This window comes from Hyperoodon ampullatus (assembly GCF_949752795.1).
Source record: "Hyperoodon ampullatus genome assembly, chromosome: 10".
Lineage (NCBI taxonomy): Eukaryota > Metazoa > Chordata > Mammalia > Artiodactyla > Ziphiidae > Hyperoodon > Hyperoodon ampullatus.
Window position 1 is genome coordinate 4533268 of NC_136923.1, and position 21974 is coordinate 4555241.

At 49.8% G+C, this 21974-nt stretch overlaps 1 protein-coding gene across 2 annotated transcripts in view; it reads left to right on the plus strand.

Annotated features, from left to right (window-relative positions):
- Positions 1-5960: 5960 nt before the first annotated feature.
- The window catches only part of FGD5 (FYVE, RhoGEF and PH domain containing 5), a gene marked incomplete at its 3' end in the record, with an annotated part of 107190 nt that continues 91176 nt past the window's right edge, over positions 5961-21974 (plus strand). Inside the window, exon 1 of one of the 2 annotated variants that reach the window (XM_079713917.1) lies at positions 5961-8644. In XM_079713917.1, coding sequence (XP_079570043.1) covers positions 6075-8644 — 2570 coding nt within the window. In that variant the 5' untranslated portion in view covers positions 5961-6074. The remainder of the gene's footprint in view (positions 8645-21974) is intronic. The other variant, XM_079713918.1, reaches the window with a different exon arrangement.

The following is a 21974-nucleotide window of genomic DNA, read 5'->3' on the forward strand; positions in this document are numbered from 1 at the left end:
CGTCCCCTCACTCTGCACATGTGGAAACTGAGGCTCAAAGAGGGGAGGGGACTTGCCCAAGGTCTCCCCTTCAGTTGAAGGCAGAGCCAGGAGTGGAGATCAGAGCTCCAACTCCCAGTCCAGTGCCCCTCTCAGTACCTCTTCTGATTTAAACTCCGCAGAGCTGGCAAGGGAACAGCAACATGGATGTGTGAGTGGCAGATATTTAATTAAAATAGAGAAAATATAAACTGGTACCAGGGGGCTGGTTGGGGATGATTTCTATCACCAGAAGCTCTTAAAAATCTCTTCCTCCTGTCACTGTGACTCCCCACCCCCAGTTAACTCTTGGCCTCTTGGCTCAAAGGGTATTCTGCATTCGAGTCATCCTCAGGTGTAGCAAATTGCCAGGAGGTTTTGGGAGTTGGTACCTCAGGGTGGGGAGGGTGTGCCCCCCCCCCAGGCTCTGTGTTACAGAGAGAGAGAGAGAGAAGGTTCATGCAGCAGCCGGAGGGACTCAGGAGGCAGCAGAGGGTCCAGCAGTTCCATCCATGCTGGGTTCTGGGCAGTCAGAAAGTTAAGCTCAGCCCAGAGGAGGAAACCCCTGCTCTGATTTTTCTGTAATTGCCCCATCCCTGCCATTCTCTAAAGCTCAGCCAAACTGGACTCTTTACTCCCAAAGGGCTTGCATCTAACTGCCTCTGGGCCTCTGCACATTCTGTTCCTTCTGCCTGGAACACCCAACCTCTTGTTTTAAAATGTTTTTAATTTAATTTTTATTTTATATTGGAGTATAGTTGATTTACAGTGTTGTGTTAGTTTCAGGTGTACAGCAAGGCAGTTCAGTTATACATATATATATGTATCTATTCTTTTTCAGATTCTTTTCCCATATAGGTTATTGCAGAATAATGAGTAGAGTTCCCTGTGCTATACAGTAGGTCCTTGTTGATTATATATTTTATATATAGTAGTGTGTATATGCTAATCCCAAACTCCTGATTTTTCTTTCCCCCACCTTTCCCCTTTAGTAACCTTAAGTTTGTTTTCTAAGTCTGTGAGTCTGTTTCTGTTTTGTAAATAAGTTCATTTGTATCATGTTTTTTAGATTCCACATATAAGCGATATCATACAATGTTTGTCTTTCCCTGTCCTACTTACTTCACTTGGTATGATCATGTCTAGGTCCATCCATGTTGCTGCAAATGGCATTATTTCATTCTTTTTCATGGCTGAGTAATAGTCCATTGTATACATGTACCACATCTTCTTTATCCACTCCCCTGTCGATGGACATTTTGGTTGCTTCCATGTCTTGGCTGTTGTAAATAGTGCTGCAGTGAACGTTGGGGTGCGTGTATCTTTTCGAATTAGGTTTTCTCTGGATATATGCTGAGGAAGTGGGATTGCTGGATCATATCCAACCTCTTTTTTGATTATTAAAATCCTCCCTGTCTTTCAGCATGCACCCTGGTGCTATCTGTCCCCTGGGTCTTCTCTGGGCAGAACTGGTCTGAGACCCTTGTACTGAGGGCAGGGGCTCTGTGTGGTTCCTCTTTGTGAGGGAAGCAGGGAGGGAGCAGACCTGGAAGCTCTCACACTCTTCATTTTCTCTCCTCCCTCTTCTGTCTCTCTTGCTGGCTCCTTCTCATAACCTTTGGGCCACCGGGGCTCCCTCCTGGGCCCTGCTGTTGTCTCTGCCCCCGCTCAGTCACTTGGTGGGCTCACCCAGCTCATGCCTTAATCCCATCTCTGTGATGGCTGCCTCCAGGCCTCTCCCGGGAACCCAGGCTGGTCCATCCGAGAGCCCACTGACAGTTCTTCCCGGGGCTGTGATAGGCAACTCAGATGTTACACGTGCCAATCGAAATTCTGGTTTCCTCCCCTGGAACCTGCAGCCTTCCCCAGTTCAGTTGGTAACAAATTCACTTTTCCAGTTGCTGTGACTCAAAACCTTCGTGTTGTCCTTGATTATTCTTTCTCTTACACCCCAAATCCAAACTGTCTGTAAATCCCACCAGCTCTACCTTCATATTTGGAATCTGACCTTTTCTTTCTTTCTTTCTTTCTTTCTTTTTTTTTTTTTTTTTTACCACTTCCACTGCTACAACCTGGTCCAGGCCTCCATCTTCTCTGGCCTGGATTATCGCAGACGCCTCCTCCCTGCTCTCCCTCCTTCCATCCTCACCACTTCTGGTTCCTTCATCACACTAGCTGGAGAGTGCATGGCCTTCTGCTCAAGGCTAAGCAGCATCTACACTGTCTTTGTTTTGTTTATTGATGTATCTGAAGAGCCTAGATGAGTGTCTGGCAAATAGTAGGTGCTCGATAAATATCTATTTAATGGAATTGGATTAAAGAAAACTGGATAGGATCAAAGGAAAGCCAATCACTCACTTTATGATCACAGTTAGTCCTTCTAACTCAGCCTTAGGTGAGTTTCTCACCTGGTTAGCGGTCCCTGGTCTCTCTGAGGCCTGGTCTCCCTGGCCTCAGTTTTCCTGAGTTTTGCCTTTCTCTGCTGGGAGCCCTGAGTCTGCACTGTAGAAGAAATGCTCAGTGGCAGAAAGGTGAAGGCAGAGGTTCAAGGGACTGGACCAGGAAGCAAGAAACCCCCATTCTGGGACTTCCCTGGTGGTCCAGTGGTTAGGACTCCACGCTCCCAGTGCAGGGGGCCTGGGTTTGATCCCTGGTCGGGAACTAGATCCCACATGCTGCAACTAAAGATCCCGCATGCCACAAAGAAGATCTTGCATGCTGCAACTAAGACCCGGCGCAACCAAATAAATAAATATATATTTTAAAAATCCTATTAAAAAAAAAACAAAAAAAACCCCATTCTACTGGGGCCCTGCGCTGGACTCGCTGAGTATTCCAGGCCAGTCACCCACCCTTTCTGTGCCTCAGTTTCCTCATCTTTCAATGAGGGTTCAGACAAGGCCTTTCTGACTCTGGCATCCTTTGATCTCAGAGGGGATGTGGATGAAACGCCCTGAGCTCTAGAGCTGGGAGCAGGGCGTGGACACTGTGTACCTGTCACTCCTTAGGGGCTCCTGTTGGGAAGGCATTTGCTTTCAGGATCACGCCTCAGACACCCACTGTAACCTTTTTCGAGGAGACGGCGCCCACAGATCAACAGCTTGATTGGATGAAGGATGGGGTGGCGGGTGGGAGCGATGCAGCCTAGGTGATGGTCATTTTTCATGACCTCTGTCAGGTCTCGTGGTGTCCATGTGAAATACCACCTGTTAAGGATGAGAAGTGAGAGTCCCCACCCCCAAAGAATAATTTCATGCCAATGCCTGACACCTGATGTTGAGAGTGTGAAGCTCGTATTACATCATTTATCTGTGTAGAGCAAGACTTATACCAGGGGAAGATGTGGGGTAGGGAAAGACTGATTTTATTAGAACAATAATAGCTACTGCTTATTGAGAACACCTGTCCATGCAAAGTCCTGCTAATATATATCTTTTAATCTTCATAACAACCTCTTCATAGTAGGTGTTACTGTTGAACCCATTTTACAGATGAGGAATCTGAGAGTCAGTTTCATAGCTTATAAGTGGCAACGGCGGAATTTGAACCCAGATCACCAGGCTCCAAAGGCTTATTATTACCCTGTTACTCCACATTGACAGGTAGCTCTTTAAGCTCCAAATATTCGAGTTTTTTTTAAACTAAATTGGACAGAAATTTTTCTAAATTAGGATATATTTGATTGCGTATGGAAACAAGAAGTTGGAAAGTCACTTCTTTTATCTTGAAGACTCCGGGTTATTATCCGGATGCCAGTGGCTGGCCTGGGTGTTGGTGCGGATGAATGTAGATGTGGGTTAGGGCGTTGATGCAGTGGTTGCTTTAGCCTTTAAAGTCTTGACAGCTGTGCCTCTTCTCTCCATTTCTTGCTGTTCGCGACCACATCTTACAACTGGCAGTGTTGCTGCTCTCACTGCACCTCCACCCCCCGCTAATTAGCTGTGTCCTGGGAAACCATACAACTAAGTTCATTAGATTTATGAGCAATGTACGGAGGCTCTGGAATCAGGCCTTTCCAGGAACAGAGTGCATGGGCTTTATAACCCTATATTATTGCTGTCCTGGGCCTTTTTTATTTCCTTTGGTGCTCCTCAGCTGAATTTTGCATAGCTGTGCCAGTTTGGGGGAGATGATATTGACTTTGGCCTCAGATATACTGAAATTGAGGGGCCAGTGGGACAGTCCCATGGAGATGGGTTAAAATCAGAACTGTGCTAGCTGGCACCATAGCCACCACCCTCGCGTGGCTACTGAGCACTTGCAGTGTGGCTGGTCTGAATCGTGATGTGCTGCAAGTGTGAAATATACCTTAGATTTCGAGGACTTAGCACAAACAAGAGTGTCAGATATCTTGTTAATAACTTTTGTGTATTGATTACATGTTGATCCAAACATGATTCATTGATTACATGATAATGTCCAAAATGATAATATTTGGGATATACTGAGTTGCAAAATGTACTGTTAAAATTAATTTCACCTGTTTCTTTTTGACTCTTTAATGTGGCTAGGAGAAAACTAAAAGTTACGTGTGTGATGATAAAGGGGGCTCACATTATATTTGTCAGACGGCCCTGCATTAGAGATGACCAGGGTTAGATGCTGCAAGGATTGAGCTGGGAGTCAAACGTGTGGGGAGGAGGAGAGTTTGCTGACAGACCTCCGGGCCCTCTGCTCAGTGTTCCTTCTGTCACAAGCCGGGCTGGCATGCTGAGGCTGCTTTGTATCACACCCAAGGCTTAGTGGGGATGGAACTGGGAGTTGAGACTGGACTGAAAGGGGGACCTGTACATCCTAAACCCGGGCAGTGAGCAGCCAGGCAGTGCTTTTGAAGCGAAGTTGGCCGGATGGAGTTGCATTTCATGAAAATCTGCATTCCTCACCCTGCCTGCAGTGTGGACAGGGGCTGGAGGCACGGCAGGAGGTGTGAAGGCATGGGCTGGCTGTGGCAGGACAGGTGCTGAACTTGGAAGTGGGCGACTCCTCCCTTGACCCTTCCGCTCGTCCAGGTCCCTCCAATCCTGCAAAAGTGAGCTGAAATTTCACCTTCTCCGAGAGGTCTTCCCTAGCCGTGGCAACTCTTGCTTCCCTATTTCCTGTCACACGTGTATGTTGTGCTACATCTTTTATTCTGCCGTGGCTGATAGATCCTGAACATCCACAGGGGATAAGGCCTTTTGCAAATATCCATGTTGGAAAATACTATATAATTTCTCCTGTGAAATTTGGAGGCAGGGCAGTTAGCTGGAAACCAGTCTTGAAGCATGTAGAATTCAGAGGTGACCCTCAGAAGAATCATATGCCACCATCGCAAGCCTGTGGTGTCCCATTCTGGAGGGAGGGAGATATTCAGTCATCATATTCCAAGGGTCTGTGGCTCAGTCCCCCAATTGTTCTGTTAGTCTTGTCTCCCTAATTCAATTGTGAGTCCTCAGCAGAGGCGTTCTTCTCTTCTTGGCCCTAGAAGCCTCTACCGTCTACAGTGCTGCGTATATAGACAGAAGAATGAATGAATGGTGGAATGACTGTGGGCTCCATGAGGGCAGCAGGGATCTGACTGTTAGGACCAGCATTGTCTAATGGGCCCGTGCACATCGAAAGCATTTACTACATCGTTGTTGAGTGGATGAGTGCAACGACGTGGACACCTTTATTTGAGGAGCACAGGGTGTCATTCAGTTGGGTTCTGTTAGCTGGACTGTGCATAGAAGAAAGATCTCTTCACCCTGTTTACAGAATGAATCTTTATTGGAAGGTCCAGGGATTTTAAAGATGTTGGTGGAGAGTGTAAACCTGACAGAACGTGGTAGATTGGGTTCATGTGGGTTGGGAAACCATCTTCAGTGTTCTCTTGTGAATGGTAAGTAGGAGACTCTCGACTGGAAGGAAATAATGATAACTGTACCTTTTCTCTCTCCTTTTCTTATTTTCATCTTTTAGATTCACCCAAACCACCAGTTGCTCCCAAGCCGAAGGCTGCCAGTCCCCTCACGCCAGTGACGGCACCCAAATTCCCCTCGTCACCCCGGCCTGAGAGTCTTCACAGTCCCAACTCCATGTCCAGGGGGCCGAAACCCCCCATCGCCCCGAAGCCCAGGCTGGCTACCCCCAGTGAGTGGAGGGCCAGCATCTACATGATCAACAGCTTGAACAAATGCGGCAATGGGAAGCTGCCCTGCGTAGACAGGGGGCTCTACGACGAGCACCGGTCCACCCCGGAATGCTCTGAGCCCGAGACAGACGAGGATTACATCGTGGCCCCCGGGGCTCCCCCAGCAGAGGACGGACCCAGAGATGGGGACTCCGTGGAGAATGCAGTCACGGTGCCTCCGGAGGCCGGCGGCGGGGAGGAGTGCCAGGAGAGAGGCGAGGGGTGTGAGCAGGAAGGGGCAGCAGCTGCAGAGGACTGGGCAGCCCCGGCTGAAGCGGTGCTGGGTGGAGAGGACGATGGAGGCGTCACCCCCACTCCTGAGAACATGGAGGTGGAGGACTGTGCTTGTGCCCCAGGGGCAGAGGAGCAGAAGTTCACAAGTGAGGAGGAGGAGAAGCAGGTGGAAGAACACAGCGTGTACATCCTGGAGGACGGGGGTCCTGGGGATGGAGAGGCGGTCCTTCCAAGCGATATCATTCTAACTCACCTCGATGCAGAGGACCCAGCAGCTCGTGGTGAGGAGCCCGGGCCGCCTGTGACACCCGGGGAGTCAGAGGAGGACGGTGAGGAAGGCGGCACCAACACAGAACTGGAGGCACCAGACGAGCGTGTGGGCTCTGATGGGCCCGCTGAGTGGGACGCTGCCGATGGCGGCGAGGAGCCCCCAGAGAACGAGGGGTTGGCCCCCGGTGTCCCAGAGGCGGAGGCGGCCACAGACAGCCCTGACATCTCCCAGGAGGCGTGTGAAGATGCCCCAGGAGGTGGCGGCCAGGATGGTCAGGATGAGCCAGCTGACCCGAAAGAGAAAACTGACCCAGAAGAAACACCAGTGGTCACCCAGGAGGCGGGAGGGGACCCTCAAGAAGGTGAGGACCCTGTGCAGGATGAAGGAGCTGAGGAGAGCTGCCAGATCATTCCTTTCGAGAGGGACTGTGTGGACGACTTTGTGGCTCCACTCTCAGGACGGCCCTACGAGTTCTTCCCAAGCGAGAGCACCTCCTTCTGTAGCGACAGCTGCTCTCCTTATTCCGAGTCAGCGCAAAGCTTAGAGGCAGAGCAGGAGCCGCGGTCGGGGGAACGTGCGCAGCAGGACCCCGTGGCTGGGCCTGGATGTGGCCGGCGTGGCTCCCTGCAGGGCGGCGCCGGGGAGGGACCCTCTGTCCCTGACGTGGTGGTCATGCCAGAGGAGGAGGATGCCGCGGATGACGCGCTCGCCAACCCCTATGAGATGGGAGTTGGCCTGGCGTGCGGGGCGGACCCTGGGGAGGGGGAGAAGCCCGAGGCACAGGCTGCCTCAGACACCACGAGTGGCTGTGGATTGAAGGAAGAGGTGAGCTCTGATGTGGAGGGTGGCCTGGTCCCCATCGACAGGAAGAATGTCATCACGAGGGCCCGGCCCCACTCCGGGAAGATGGCTGGCTGTGTCCCAGAAACTGTCCCGGAAGAAACGGGACCGGAAGCTGGCTCATCAGCCATTGGCATTGGGGGTGCCACCAAGGAGGCGAGGAAGGCGGTCCTGTCACTGGAGGGGAAGCCGCTGGACGTCGGCAGGGCCTTGCCAGCAAAGCCCAGAGCCTTCACTCTGTACCCACGATCGTTCTCTGTGGAAGGCCGAGAGATCCCCGTGTCCCTGTGCCGGGAGCCCGAGGCGTGTGGCCTAGACGGCCACGGGATCAAGAGGAAGGACGACAACCTCTCTCTGCCCTGCATGATTGGCTCCTCTGGCAGCTTCTCTCAGAGGGGCCACCTCCCATCCAGCGGCACCTCCACCCCGTCTTCCGTGGTTGACATCCCGCCCCCTTTTGACCTGGCCTGCATCACCAAGAAGCCCATCACGAAGAGCTCCCCCTCGCTGCTGGTGGAGAGTGAGCCCCCGGACAAGCACACCAAGAAGAAGAAGCCGTCCTTTAAGCGGTTCCTGGCACTGACGTTTAAGAAGAAGACGGAGAGCAAGGTGCACGTGGACGTCAACGTGTCTTCGTCCAGGTCCTCCTCGGAGTCCAGCTACCATGGGCCGGCCCGGCTCCTGGAGATGGACCGGAGGAGCCTCAGCAACTCCCCGCAGCTCAAAGCGAGGACCGGCAAGCTCCGGGCTTGCGACTCGCCCTCCTCCCTCATCTTCTACAGGGACGGCAAGAGGAAGGGCGTCCCCTTCAGCAGGACGGTGTCCAGGGTGGAGTCCTTCGAGGACCGCTCCCGGCCTCCCTTTCTGCCCCTGCCCCTGACCAAGCCGCGCTCCATCTCGTTCCCCAACGCTGACACTTCGGACTACGAGAACATCCCGGCCATGAACTCGGACTATGAAAATATCCAGATTCCACCCCGGAGGCCCCCAAGGGCTGGGACGTTTACGAAGCTGTTTGAAGATCAGAGCAGAGCCCTCTCCACAGCAAACGAGAATGACGGCTACGTGGACATGAGCAGCTTCAGCGCCTTTGAGAGCAAACAGCAGAGTGCAGACCAGGAGGCAGAAAGGTACCGTGAAATGACATTTCCTTTGCTGTTCGCCAGGTGTAACTATCCGAGAGGCAGGCTTAGGCGTAGGGGACAGAACAGACTTGCTTTTTAGCCTCAGGCTCTGTTTCTCTCTAGCTTTGTGACTTGGGGTGAGTGGCTTCAGTTACTTCATCTGGGAAATGGATTTGTGCTACCTCTAGGCAGAGTGTTTGAAAAGGTGAGAGTACCTAAGCTGTTTGAAAGTATTGGCTCAGATGCCAAATATAGTGCCCATGTGAGTGTATGTATTTCTGTTATTTGGGGGTACATTTCTCATCTCCTAGGTAGATGGCTTTACTAGTCCCTTCTGGGAAAGTCACCAAAAGAGAAGGTTCTGGAATCTTGTCAAACTAAATATCTTTCACCATCAGGAAAATACCCTAAATTGAGATTGAGACCTTTTTATTGTGTCAATATGTACTCTGTTCAAAGGAACTAGAAAAGACAATTTATTTAAATTGTTTAAAGAGCTAAGGGTGCCCTGAGCTAAATTTCTGAATACAGGTCTTTAAGAGGTACGTCCAATCTGATTTTTTTTTTTTTTTTTTTTGGACTCAGTCACCTTGGAAGTGAGCGTGAAACACTGCAATTACTGACAACGGTGGCGGTTTTCTGACCCCACCTTCCCGAGACTGACTGAATGTCCTATTGATCATCCCAGGTGGATAATTGCCAAATCTTGCTGTTTTTTATGCACCATGGATGCAACTTAAAGGCACTGCGATTCAGCCTCAACCATTTACACGCTTGGGGGCACCTGATCTGAATTAATGAAAAGTCAGAATGCTGGTGATTTTAAAGGAAACCCTGATTCTTTCCCCTCGTGTGCAGTAACTCACCCCAGTCCGGTACAGCTGTTGTTGCTCAGAATTCCCAGGGGACCTGCAGTAATGAATAGATAAGAATGATTTGCAATTAGCATTAGCTCTCTCTGGAGTGTAGACACTAGAAATGATTGTGTGGTTTATTCTCCTGAATTTTTCATGTGGTTCCCCACCCTGGCTCCATCTTCTCCCTGCCCCAAGTCTGGGTAAGGCTATGAATTGGTTCTTCCTAGGTTTGTTTGCCAGAGCAAAGGTAGACATCAGTGCCGCCGGAGGGATCCAGTTTAATTTGGAGAATGTGGATGTGTGTGAACTTTAAGAGGGTGGGAGACGGAGAGCAGACAAGTTCGTTGCGTTAATAGTTATCAGCGGGGTTTGACAAGACCCAACCCTAGCTGAACGCCTCCAGCACTAATGAAAATAGAACCAGGCTTTGAAACCATGAAATCTCCATGCTGGGAAGGACCTCAAAGAGCGTACGGTCAAACCTCCCGTGTCTAATAGGTCCCTCTCTTAACTGGGTCTGTGCTTGAATTCCTCAAGCCACAGGGAACTCACCACCTCCCAGAGGTGCCTCATCTGTTGCTAGGTACTCTGATTAAGTTTTTCTTTCTGCCTGAGGCAAAAGCTATCTCTGCCTAATGTCCCTATCCCACTGAGGCAGAAGCTATTCTCTCTGATATCCCTACCCTGCTCATGCTGGCTCTTTCCCCTCAAGCCAGGCAGCTGAGCTCATTTCCTCTTTTGTATGACTGTCCTTCGGAAATTGAAACCTGCTTCTGTTGAATCACAGAATTTCATAGCTGGAAGGGAACTTCAGCCAACATTTGGTCCTGTTACAGAGGAGGAAACTGAGGCACAGAGAGGGAAAGAGACTTGCCTAAAATCTCTAAGCAATTTAGTGGAGAAATCAGTGTCAGGACTCAGATTTCCTGACTCTTGGTTCAGGAATTTGTAGTGCATTATGCTGAAGGATGCCAGGTCTGGTTGTTCAGGCTGCCCACTGCACAACCCCAGGGTCCCACTCACCTTTTAGTCTAATATGGTGCCCCTGGGGTTGTACAGTGCACAGGCTACTTGGCCATATGCAAAGGCCTTGTTGCCTTGATCTGTACTTAGTCCAAAAAACAAAAAAGCTCCCTTCATCCAAACTATAATGACATTAAGGGAATAAAATACCCAAGAAAATGCTAATACTTACTGTATCCTGACTGCTTACTGTGCCAGGCACCGTGCTAGGTGCTTTCCCTGTATTATCTCACATTTGGTGCAACAGCCTAGGGCCTTGGCTGAGTATTGTGACTCAACCGTCAGACTCTGAATTTCAAAAGCACTGTTGCCCCACTCTGAATTTATTTCCCTGAAGGCCAGACTGACTGGGATGAAACTCCCGTGCAGGAACCACATCCTCTTGGACATCAATCAGTGAGCAAAGCTTTCTTCCGCTTCCCTGCATGAAACAGATGGAAGCAGAGGGAGAGAGACATCCCCGCTCTGGGTGGGAACACGTCTGGGCAAAGGGCGGCTTCAGACACACGAAATTGAGAGGCAGGGGGAACTGCCACGGGGTGAGGAGCCACTGCTTCTTCGCCTGAATAGGGGCTTTGAGAACCGAGTGGAGGGGTGCCGCTGACCTGAGACACGTGCCCAGGGGTGCTTGGGGTTGGACAGGACAGGACGAGAGGGTGGGAGACAGTTCCTTCCTCCTTCCGCTGCCTGTCCTGCCCCAGACCTTGCTTCAGTGTGAAGATGAGAGGCAGAAGCCAAAATAAATACTGACAGTCCTGAAAGAGCGCAGGACAGTACTGCAGGACGTGCGGGTTCAGAGCCCACCCTGTCACTGAGTTGCTGTGGGTTCCTGGAGGAGGCTGGGCCCTGGTTGCTCCTCTGTAAAACGGTAGGATCGGAGCCCATCTGTACTTCTCAACCACCTGCGCTGTCACTCACTGCTTTTCTTTAAATCAGTCCATGTTTTTTACTTAAAAAAATATTTAAAAAGGAAATTTTATGCCACTGTTGGGAAATGGAAAAGCAGTATTAGGTGTCATAAATAGAAGAAGGCAATTGTAAAAGTTGGATGCAAAGAGAAGTTAAAATAGCACGGGTAAAGTCTAGCTTGAGGTTGTTAGTTGCCAAGGCTGTGAGCGGGAGGTTGGTCCCTTTGTTAAACAGGGAGAGGTGTTAAAGGCATCCTGGCACCACGCGGAGACTTTCTACTTGGCATAATCAGAAGGATTCAGGCAGATTGAAAAGGGATGACTCTCTCGTGGTGTGATTCAATGTTATTTAAATCCACGTCCTTTTTCCACTGACAGTGCCTCCCTTCAAGAAATGTTTTGAGTATGTAATAGAATTCCGAGAGCCCTTAGAGATCCCTAAATCAGAGCAGCAGCTCCGGGTCTGATGGATGATTATAAAGTTTCTTCTATGCAGTTACTTCCTTTGAGATTTGTATACACAGATAATAGCATTTTCGAAGCTACAACAATATCCTTATTAACCATTTTCTATCTTGTAAAGTAAAAGTGTATATACATTGTTACCTATGTACAGTCCTCGCTCCCCCACCCCCGTATGTAAAAGAGGTTTCGTTATCCTTTGGTTTAAAGTGTATCCCCAAAGCATTCTTTTTTTTTCCTGAATTGACTCTCATACGCACAAAAAATGTTTTCAGTCCAACACTCATCCTTTTCAAATAGGGTGTTTTATGTCCTCAGTCAGGACTCTTGGTTGGGGAACCCAGTCTTTACTTCTGAATATCCCACAGGACCTCAGTATTTTGGTTATGCACTAGGAGCTTAATAAATGCATGTCGATGAGTTGGTGATTTTGTGCTTCACCGGGGGAAAGAACTATCATTTATTAAGTATACTCTGAAACACAGTTTGGGGTGCTTTGTATACGCTTATTAAATATCCATTTGATGCAAAACACCACACACTGGTTTGTGCTGGGTGTCTCATTTAAATCCCCAAAATTGTAAGTTTGCTTTTTGCATGATGATGAGTCTCCTTTAATCACTCAGTGTTATACCTCGACACAGATCCCCGAGGCCCCTTTTCCCCATTTCATCATGAAAACTTTCAAACTTACAGGAAAGTAGAAAGAGTTTAACAGTGAATGTCCATACGCCCACCTCCTAGATTTTACGTTAACGTACTGCTGCGCTGGCTTTTTCTCATCCCTTTCCAGCGCCCTCTCCAACTCTTGATGCATATTGTTGCTGATGCATTTCTGGTGGCTTTTTATGTTTACAGATGAGGACACGGCAGCCCAGGGAGAGCCTGTGAGAGCACGGTGGCTAAGCGTGCAGGCTCCTGCCAGGCTGCCTGGCTTTCAGTCTGCCCTCCACCACTCACTGTGACTTAGCTCTCTGTGCCGCAGTTTCTTTACCTGTAAAAGGCGATGATAGTAGTACTGGCCTCACAATGTCATTAAGACGAAATGAATTAATGCAGCACACAGTGAAATGTTCACTAGGCACTAGCTGTTATCAAGCGACACGATCAAGGTCACACAGCAGTGGATGCAGGTGGGGAATCGGGTCCCTTTCACTGAGGGAGTATCTCTCTGTCTCTCTCTCATACGACTGCTCTGCGTGTGTTTGACTCAATGTTCAGGACCTCACGTCCATAAACCAGGACCAGGCGTGAACTCGTGAGCTTCGGTGGTGGCGTGTGGTGTCAGCACTGCCTCTGCCTTCTGCATGAGATGGAGCTGGGGCTGCAGGCAACAGCCTAAGCAGCCTTGATTTGGACCCAGGACCAGGGCTTTTTTGATTCCGTAATCTCGCTAGCAGAGGTGCCTACTCTGTGACTCTGACTGTAGCTATTATTTGACTTGTAACTCACGATTAGTTAGGCACCTTAGGAATTTCCAGTTCCTATTTTCCAGATGAGAAAACTGAGGCCCAGGGAAGTGGTATAAACCATCCTCTGTCACACAGGTAGTAAGTAGCCAAACCAAGGTTCAAACCCCAGTCTTTCTGCCTGTCGACCCAATGCTCTTTCCACGTCCTGTTTTCTTTGGTTGAAAAATGCCACGTTAGCTGGTGGTCTCCATCCAACAGCTGTGAAGTGTCTTTGCTTGCAGGAGTTAGGCTGGGGTAGCCTTGCTTGTTGGTCCAGAGGAGAAGCAGAAGGACACTCTCCTTTCTTTTCTCACGGCTGGTGGGTTTACTTCTCTCTTGGCAACTCATCAAGAAGACTGACAGCCTCTCCTGGGACTTGCTAATGAGGTGCTCAGATGTCTTTCCCTCCCTCAGGGCCTCGGGGGGACCCTGGCCCTCCTGTGGCCCCTTGTGCCCGAGGAGCAGCCAGGAGGAGCTCTGGGTTAGAGCAGCTGTCTGTACCGCTCATTAGGGGAGCTTCAGACGATTCAGCCCTGAGCAGCAGTGCCTTCCAGAGAGAGCTGTGGATGGGCCGAGGCCTAGCATTTCAGGCTCTCCTCCAGAGCTGTTCCCTGTCGGAATGCAGCTCGAATTACATGCTTAGGAGTTTGTGGATTGGCCACGTGGTACAGTGCGAGATGAGGACCAGCAGTGGGAGCATCCAGGGGATTGAATATTTTGGCTCACCGATGACGACCATTCAAGAAATGAGTAACTCTGAATAGGACCTGTGCTGAGTGACGTGTGGGAGGAGGTGGAGAGGGGGACCCGGTACCGTCACCGGCCTCAGCGCACGTGCAGTTGGGTGGTGGGACGAGGACTTAGACCCAAGTCCCTGAAATGCAAGATCGGAGATGCTCAGAGCCCAAAGAGTAGGAGTCGAGAGGAGGGTGGGATAGCTTCGTGGAAAAGGGGACATTTGAACAGGCACTGAAGGAAAAGTAAGGCTTCCACATGTGGAGGTGGAGGAAGGTCTGAGCACAGACACACACACGCGGCACTGTGCTTTTTAGCAGGTGAAGCTGCAGTGAAAATAACCTAACCTTAGTTCAGCGCGTCCTGCGATATCTTTATTCTGGAAAACAGTTCCCATCATCTGCAGACACGGAGGCTGCGTCGGGGAGACTGGGTGGAAAGCCTTAAGTACTAAACTCACACCATCTTTTTCTCGTTCCTGGTTGGTCGTAGAACGTTGCACCGGCTAAGCCGATTCCCTCACCGGCCAACCACTAAACATCGGCTGCTGTTCTTAGCACTGTGAGGGTGATGGTTCCTGCCCTCAGGGTGTTTCCGTCTGGCTGGGGAGAAAGGCAGACCGAGGTCCTTAGAACGTAGTGTAATAAAGGTCCTGTTAGAGGTCCATCCAGACAGCTCTGAGGAGGGGCAGCGGGGGGCCCTCACTGTCTGGGGTACCCGCGGGTATTGCCAGAGGCACAGCAAGGTGTTCACGATGGAGACACACAGTCCGGGAAGAGCACAAGCCTGGGCAGGAGTCGGGGGTAAGAAAAGACCATGAAGTGTTCAGGCGGAGCTCAGTGTCCACGCCTGCAAGGTGAACTTGGGAAGGCAGCCTGGGGCCCAGCCGAGGAGTGCCTTGCATTTCGGCTCCATGAGCCTGTCCGATACCCCAGGGCAGCGGGGAGACCCTGGCTGGCTTTCAGCAGGGCAGGGCCGTGGTGGGGATGCTGCATTGGACTGGACGCCTTGTTGGCAGGATAGAGAGTGGAGGGGATGAAGCAGCGGGAAGCAGGGACATTAGCCAGGAGGCCATTGCGCCGGCCCCTGCAGAGGAAACGAAGACCCCGCGGGGCTGTGGCAGGGAGTGGGACGTGTGGTGTTGCGTCTCTAGAATGCACACAGCAGCCCGGTCCTCCAGCGTCAGTTCACTCCAGGGCTAGCTGTGTCTGCCTTTGCCTTTCTCTTCTTAATCTGTTGTTTATCTTTTACAGTCTGTCTGGTCCCAAATGGATGAGAGGCTGGTGCTGGTTTCCAGTCAAAGGCATAGCAAGAAATAATAAGAATTTAGTCCCTAAAATAAAAGTTAAAGGTTACAAGCCGAGTAACAAAGGTGGGGGAGGTAATTGTACGGACAATCCAGACCAAGGACAGCGGCTGCAATTAGAATTCTGAAATCCAGCACAGACTCTAGCATGAGGGCCCCTCCTTCTTACCTCCCTGGCCCCCAGCGTCTTTAGAATGCAGTAGATGTTTCGGTGAAGTGATTCCCTGAGACAGCGAAAGCTGACTTATTTTTTTACAACCATAGACAGTGCTGCAGCAACAAAAATATGCATCCTTGTAAAACAAAGGTGATTTACGGCCTCAGCTACACATCCTTGAGTGGGTATATGGCAGAGTGGCAACCAGGCCTCCTGCTGGCTGATTGCATTGGTGCTGAGAGCTGCGTCGCTGGGCTTTGGGCACAGCCCAGCAGTGGTGTTCCTTGGTATCTTTCTATCGGTCTGCAAGCCGGGAGCTTTCCTATTATTATTATGTTTTTGACAAATGAACTCATGCAGAGCTTTCATTAAGTTTCATTGAAAGGACCTGGAAATGCCATAAAAATTATTATAGTCTCACAACCATCACATTCCTAATGCGTGCGGCTGTGCTTCTTGTTGAAATTGACTGATGAGAATATTCAGTTTTTAATTTTCTGCCTTAAAATAAGACCATCTGCAGCTGTTTCTTTTTTTTTAGCAATAATTTTTAATTAAACGCAATAAAATTTACATGGAAGGACCCTAATAAGAAAATTGTGTCAGGAACGCACTGATTGGAACATTTATTAGCGTGAGATTAAAGCCCCAGCTATTTTTTTTTATCCTCGCGGAGCTATAATGCAGACAAAATCCTGATTAAGTGTTAATCACAATGTGGCTTTACCTTCATAAAGTCAGGGTTTCCCTCTGTGGGAGGTGTGAGAATAATTCTCACTAATAGCAGACAGCCTTATTGCATGCGTTCTTTGGTGAAATGTCAGCAGCTGGTCTCCTTGACCAGCTGAGCCCCAGAGGAGGCGTGGAGTCTTTGTTCCAGCCTGAGTGTAGATGGTGCTGACATCTGGGGCCTCAGTCTTACGGCCCGTGGACTGGGGATAAGCGTACCATGCAGAGGACGCAGCCAGAGAGCAAAAGTCATCTCTGTAGTTCGTGCATTTCTTCACTGAATTCGTATCAAGTGGGGTTATTCTTTTGTGAAAAAGAAGAAAAAAAAAAGAGCAGAGTGACAGAAAGTGACTGGTGGAAGGGACGGTTTAGACAGGGTGGTCAGGGAGGGCTTCTCTGAGGAGGTGACATGGAGTGAAACCTGAATGGTGATCAGGCCTCATCAGGGGGAAGGGCGTTCCAGGCAGAGGAACAGCAGGGACAAAGGCCCTGAGGCTGGAGGCCCTTGGGGGTTTGTGGAGAGGCCAGGAGTCCAGCATGGCTGGAGAGCAGAACGCAGTGGGGAGAGTGACCAGGGATGGGTGGGCAGGGGCCTTTGTAAAAGATTTGGATGTTACTTTAACGAGACGCCATTGGAAGGAAGTGTTAGGATCCAAAATGTTGGAGTTATCTGAACTCTTTAAGACTTGTATGTTTACAGTCATCAGCAAATAATTTGAAAATACAGCAAAGAATATTTGCTATTGAGAATGGTTCTGGGAGTATAAGGAGGCTTGAATTTGGGTCCCAGCTCTGCCCCTGGCTATGTGATTTTTGAGCATCTGGGTCTCAGGTCTCTCTCCCACCTGTGATTGCTCTGGACTGGCTTGGAGCCAGCGGTTCTGAGTCCCCATCTGAGTGCTCTTTCCAGAAAATGGTGGTGGTCCAGGGAGCCGAGAGGACACGCACCCAGCAGAGGGAGGCCGAGAGGTGATAAGGCTGGGAAAATTCCTGAAAAGGAATGTGCTACATTTGGACTTGTGCTCCTTGCGTGAACTAATTTGATCTGTGAGCCATAGGGAGCTATTGAAGGTTTTAGCGTAAGGGAGTGTCATCAGCTAGTGCTCTAGCACATGTCAGCCATGAGGGGTGGAATGGGGGAAGAGAAGCCCCACCAGTAAGGTGTCTAAATGTCAAGGGATCGAGGCATGATGACAGGCCTCGCTCTGCAGCCTCTGTAATGGGATGGCCCCCAGTCACGGCGACTGCACAGTCACTCAGAGCAGAGTGACCCAGGGCTCTGGCTGCCTGCATCTCCCCAGCGTGGGGGTCTCAGGGTGCCTGATGGCGTGTAGGCAACACAGCTGACAGGACCAGAGAGGCAGCAGCAGGGAAGAGAATGAGGTCGAGTCCGGCCCTGCCCCTGTCCCATCTGAGCCTCAGTCTTCTCTTCTCACCGGTTCCAGGGGTATGATGGTCCCTTCATCACTGAGCTGTCCTGAGGAGTCAGAGATAATACTCGCACAAGGGCTTTCTCGGGTATTAAAAAATAATACCTTGGCCTTTGCTGCTGGGAGCTGTGTGTACCACAGCTGATGAGGCTTTGCTGTGTGTTCACTAGATGCCAGACACTGTCTCAGACCCTTTACATGTGTTAATTCAGTTAATCTGAAAAACCCACTTGCCACATAGATACTTTTTTTTAAAAAATCTACACTCAGCAGATGAGGAAACTAAGGTACAAAGAAGTTCAATAAGGGGCCCAAGGTCATACAGCTGGTCAGCAGCAGAGCCAGAATTTTAACCCAGGCAATTTCCAGCAACTGCTTTCAACTATGCTGTGAGGTTCCCTCTCACTTTGTGTGCCTCACTACGTTTAATTTGTTAGACGTCCCTTTGGCAGTAGTTATCCGATTTTACTTTTTTTAATAGAAGAGGAAACTGAGGTTCAGAGTGGTAACATGACTTGTAAGCCAGTAAGTGATGGAGCCAGGACGGAAAGGAAGGTATCTTTAGGTGTAAATTCTACCCTTTTTCTGATTCACCCGCTTTGAGAACTTCCCAACTGGAATCGACCCTCCAGATGTCAAAGGTGAGGACACACAATGGGGTATGAATCTTTAGAACGGAAATGTCCTTAGTGTAGGCATTCAGAATGGACAGTATAATGACTGTCCCCTTGCTTAGATCCACATGGCCAGGGGATGATGTAAAAACTATATATAAAGAGAGTAGTGCACACTGTTGCATTAGTAGCCAAAGGGATGATATTGTGTAGGAGGTTAACGCTTCCTTAGATTGCCTGGCTGGGCTCAGGAAGAGCCACTGGGGAATTTATCATCCGTGCTCACAGTACTCCAGGTGAACAGGACAAAAAACTGATTATAATTTCTGAGTGATGAATTAATGTTTCATCAGGCTCCTTGAGAATGTCCCAAGACTGTCCGACCTCCCAGATATGAAGGCAGCCAACTCAGCTGTGTGCCGGGACTTCTGAGCTTGCAGCTGAGAATTGCAGTGTTTCCCTCTCTTGGAGAGGCCTCTGTCTTTGGCTGTTTTCGTGTAAAACGAATGTCTTAGGGTTGAGATTGTTTTGAGGGATGATGTGGCTGGTCTCTATGTAAACAGACCCATTCTCTACATGCGTGGGGTTGATCTGGAGCCCTGAATAGGGCCCAAGAGAAGTTTCTCTAGGTCAGGGCACGATCCGAGAACTTGACATTTCAGGCTTGCTTGCATGATTTTAATAAAGAAGACAAGATACACACATATACGTACCCCCCCCCCAAAAAAAAAAAACTAACCAAACAAAAGCAGAATCTGCTCAGAGACCTTAAGGTCTGCTGTACTGTTAGGATGAGAGTTTCCTACACTTACAGAGGTGTCCAGCAGGGTTGTCCTGTGGGGTCGTGAGCCTTCATCATGGTCAGTAATTAAGCATCAGTGGAAAGGATACAGGAATTGATCATGACTTAACAGAGGCCAGGAAATCTGAACTCTGGGGGTCATTTTTGGCTGGGCAGGTCGAGTCCCAAGGAAGCAGCTCCTAAAAGGTGTCCAGGCCCCGGAGCTGGAGAGGCCCCAGAAGACTATAGGAAGACTCAATAGCAGCTCTGAGCCTGGTTCCAGAAGGCACCTCCTGTTACGGACAAACATGTTTTTCATGCCCCCTGTCCACTGCATCCGAACCCTCTGAAATGCTGAAGAGGCAGTACGTGGGGGGTGGTAGCCCTCGGGGTATGGCCTGCCTCAGGGGAAGGCAAAAGGCCCCCTCTTGGAGTCAAGGGCCCAGCTGCATTGAAGCAGATGGGAAGGTTGGTTATTTGGTGCCCCTTGGGGGGGCTCCCTCACACACTTCATCTCAGTGGTTTTCAAACTTTCTGTTGCAGCAGGATCCTTTTTTAAATGAAATCTTACTCGGAACCCCAGCATAGAAGGCAAAGCTTTATTATTATAATTCTCCTTCACAAGTTCAGAATTTTTAATACTTCATAGGAAGTTAGTTAACAAGATTGTCATAATGAATAGAAATCTTGGAAATTGGGAATTATGGATTACAGTGCTGCTCTTATGGCCTAATGAGGGGTGTTGTTTGTGCAAAGTGGTGCGTCATGGGTGTAGAATGTGTTTTCTAGGGCAGATGGCTGGGTTCAAATCCCTAATCGACGAGCTACTAGCTGCGTATCCTTGGGCAAATTAGTTAACCTCTCTGTGCTTTAGCGGCCTCATCTGTAAAAGAAGGGAAGGTGGTACTGCCTACCTCAGGTGATTGTCTCAAGGTTTGAGTAAGTTAACACTTGCAAAGACTTTAGCTGGAGCGTGGTCCTTGGAAGTCCTCAGTGCACTCCAGCTGTTGATACTCTAGCGGTGTCTGTACCCATGAAATTCCAAGCAGATATTTGTGAATTCTTGCCAAAAAGGGCTTAGGGTTTCTGAGCAATGCAGTTTGAAAACCCCACCTCATCCCAGATACTCTGGGCAGGCTTCTTTTAGTAAGTGCTATCTGTTAAATATACATAGTTATAAGTCATATTCACTGAGAATTTGATCAGTGGTTTACAGACCCCTGTGCAGGGGAGGTGGAGAAATGGTGGTTTCTGCCCACCTTTCAAAAGCAGGGCTTTTGTTTTGTTGAAGGGAAGGTGTAGCAGTTTGAGAAGCAGTTTAGGGGTAAATAACTATGGGATCATAAACTCCTAGATTATAATAACCCCCTCACCATCTGGTTTACAAGAATGGAAATGAAATTAATGATATGAGTGGGGACAGGAGGCAATCCCCGGTGGGTTCCACTGTCTGCCAATACTTCACATACCTCTGTGCACCCCACTGCTTTATACACATTATCTCATTGATTATTGGCCCCATTTTACAGGTGAGAAAACTGAGGTGCCCAGACATCATGTGGCAGAGGAGACAAACAGACAGGGTCTGAGAATGCAGAGCACAGAGCTAGGACCCACAGGGTGGGCACACGGAGGGGTCCCAGCTCCACTGAGCAGTGCTTGCTCCTGGCAAGAGTTGCGCCCACGTTAGGAGATTGATTCGCCCTCACCGTGGGTGTGTGCAGAGGGGCTGGATGAGCCCCTGCCAGAGAGGCTGTCCTGTGGATTCCTTTTGTAGGTCAGAAAGCTGGACGTTCAGAAAGTCATGAAACCTCGATGTGGCAGCCACATACGTGTGCACTGCGCTTTACAGTTGACAAAGCTTTTCCATGCCTGTTAGCTCCATCGGTTCTTCCAACAACCTCTCTCTGGAGTAGGCAAGACACCGATTAAAAGCAAAATTTAAGCAAAGACCTGAAGGAGGACAGAAGGTAGTCAGGCAGAGTTGTTTTCTTTGAGGGGCTTGCGGTTAGCCATTTTCCTGGAATGTTTCCCAGTGTCCTCGACTGAAAAATGGGGACAGTAGAGTGACAGGTATCTGATGGTTAAGAGTAACCCACACCAAGTGCTTGTTGCAGGGCCTGGCATGAAGTTGGTTCTCAGTGAATGTAATTATGGTTATTATTATGATTGTACTGAATACGAAGAAGGGATCTGAGGAAAGGCAGGAGGAGAAGGTCCCTGTAAGACCGAGGGTTTGGAAAATGCCAGGGAAGAGCAGAAAAGGAGCTGGGGGCTGGAAGAGTATTGTACAAGGTCACGTAGCTGGCAAGTGGCAGAGCCCAGCCATAGGGCTCAGGGGTACCTGCTGCGAAGCCGCTCGCCACGTGTTCCGTAATGAATTGAGCTGAGCAAGGCTGGTCCCGGGATGGACCCAGGACAGGCAGGGTCAGGTCCTGGGCACACCTGGAGCTGCTCTGGGTGATGACAGGAGGAAGGAGGTGGTGTCACGGGCTAGGGATTGTTCTGGGCCCGCACTCCCCTCCCGGGAAGCTCCTTGCAGACGCTACATCTGGTTTCCGGTGAGGTCCCTAGTCCAAACCCAAGTTTCCTTGCCAGAGGTCAAGGCTGGGTTTAGAGCCATGGAGTGAGTCAGTGGCTTAGCAGAGACTAGAATTTAGGCAGCTGCTCAGCCTCTGGGATAAGGAGCCCCTTCCTCTCCAAACCCAGTCTCAGACCCCAGGAGGTCCCGAGGTCTCATCCAGGGCCGACCAGCAGCACCGTGCTGAAGAGACGTTTGTGTGTTGCAGCCTTTGCCCCAATTTCTGGTCTTTCGTTTACCCTCCCCTGTTCCCAGCGTTGGGGAGAGAGGTCCGGGATACCACCTGGCTTTACAGAGGGGGA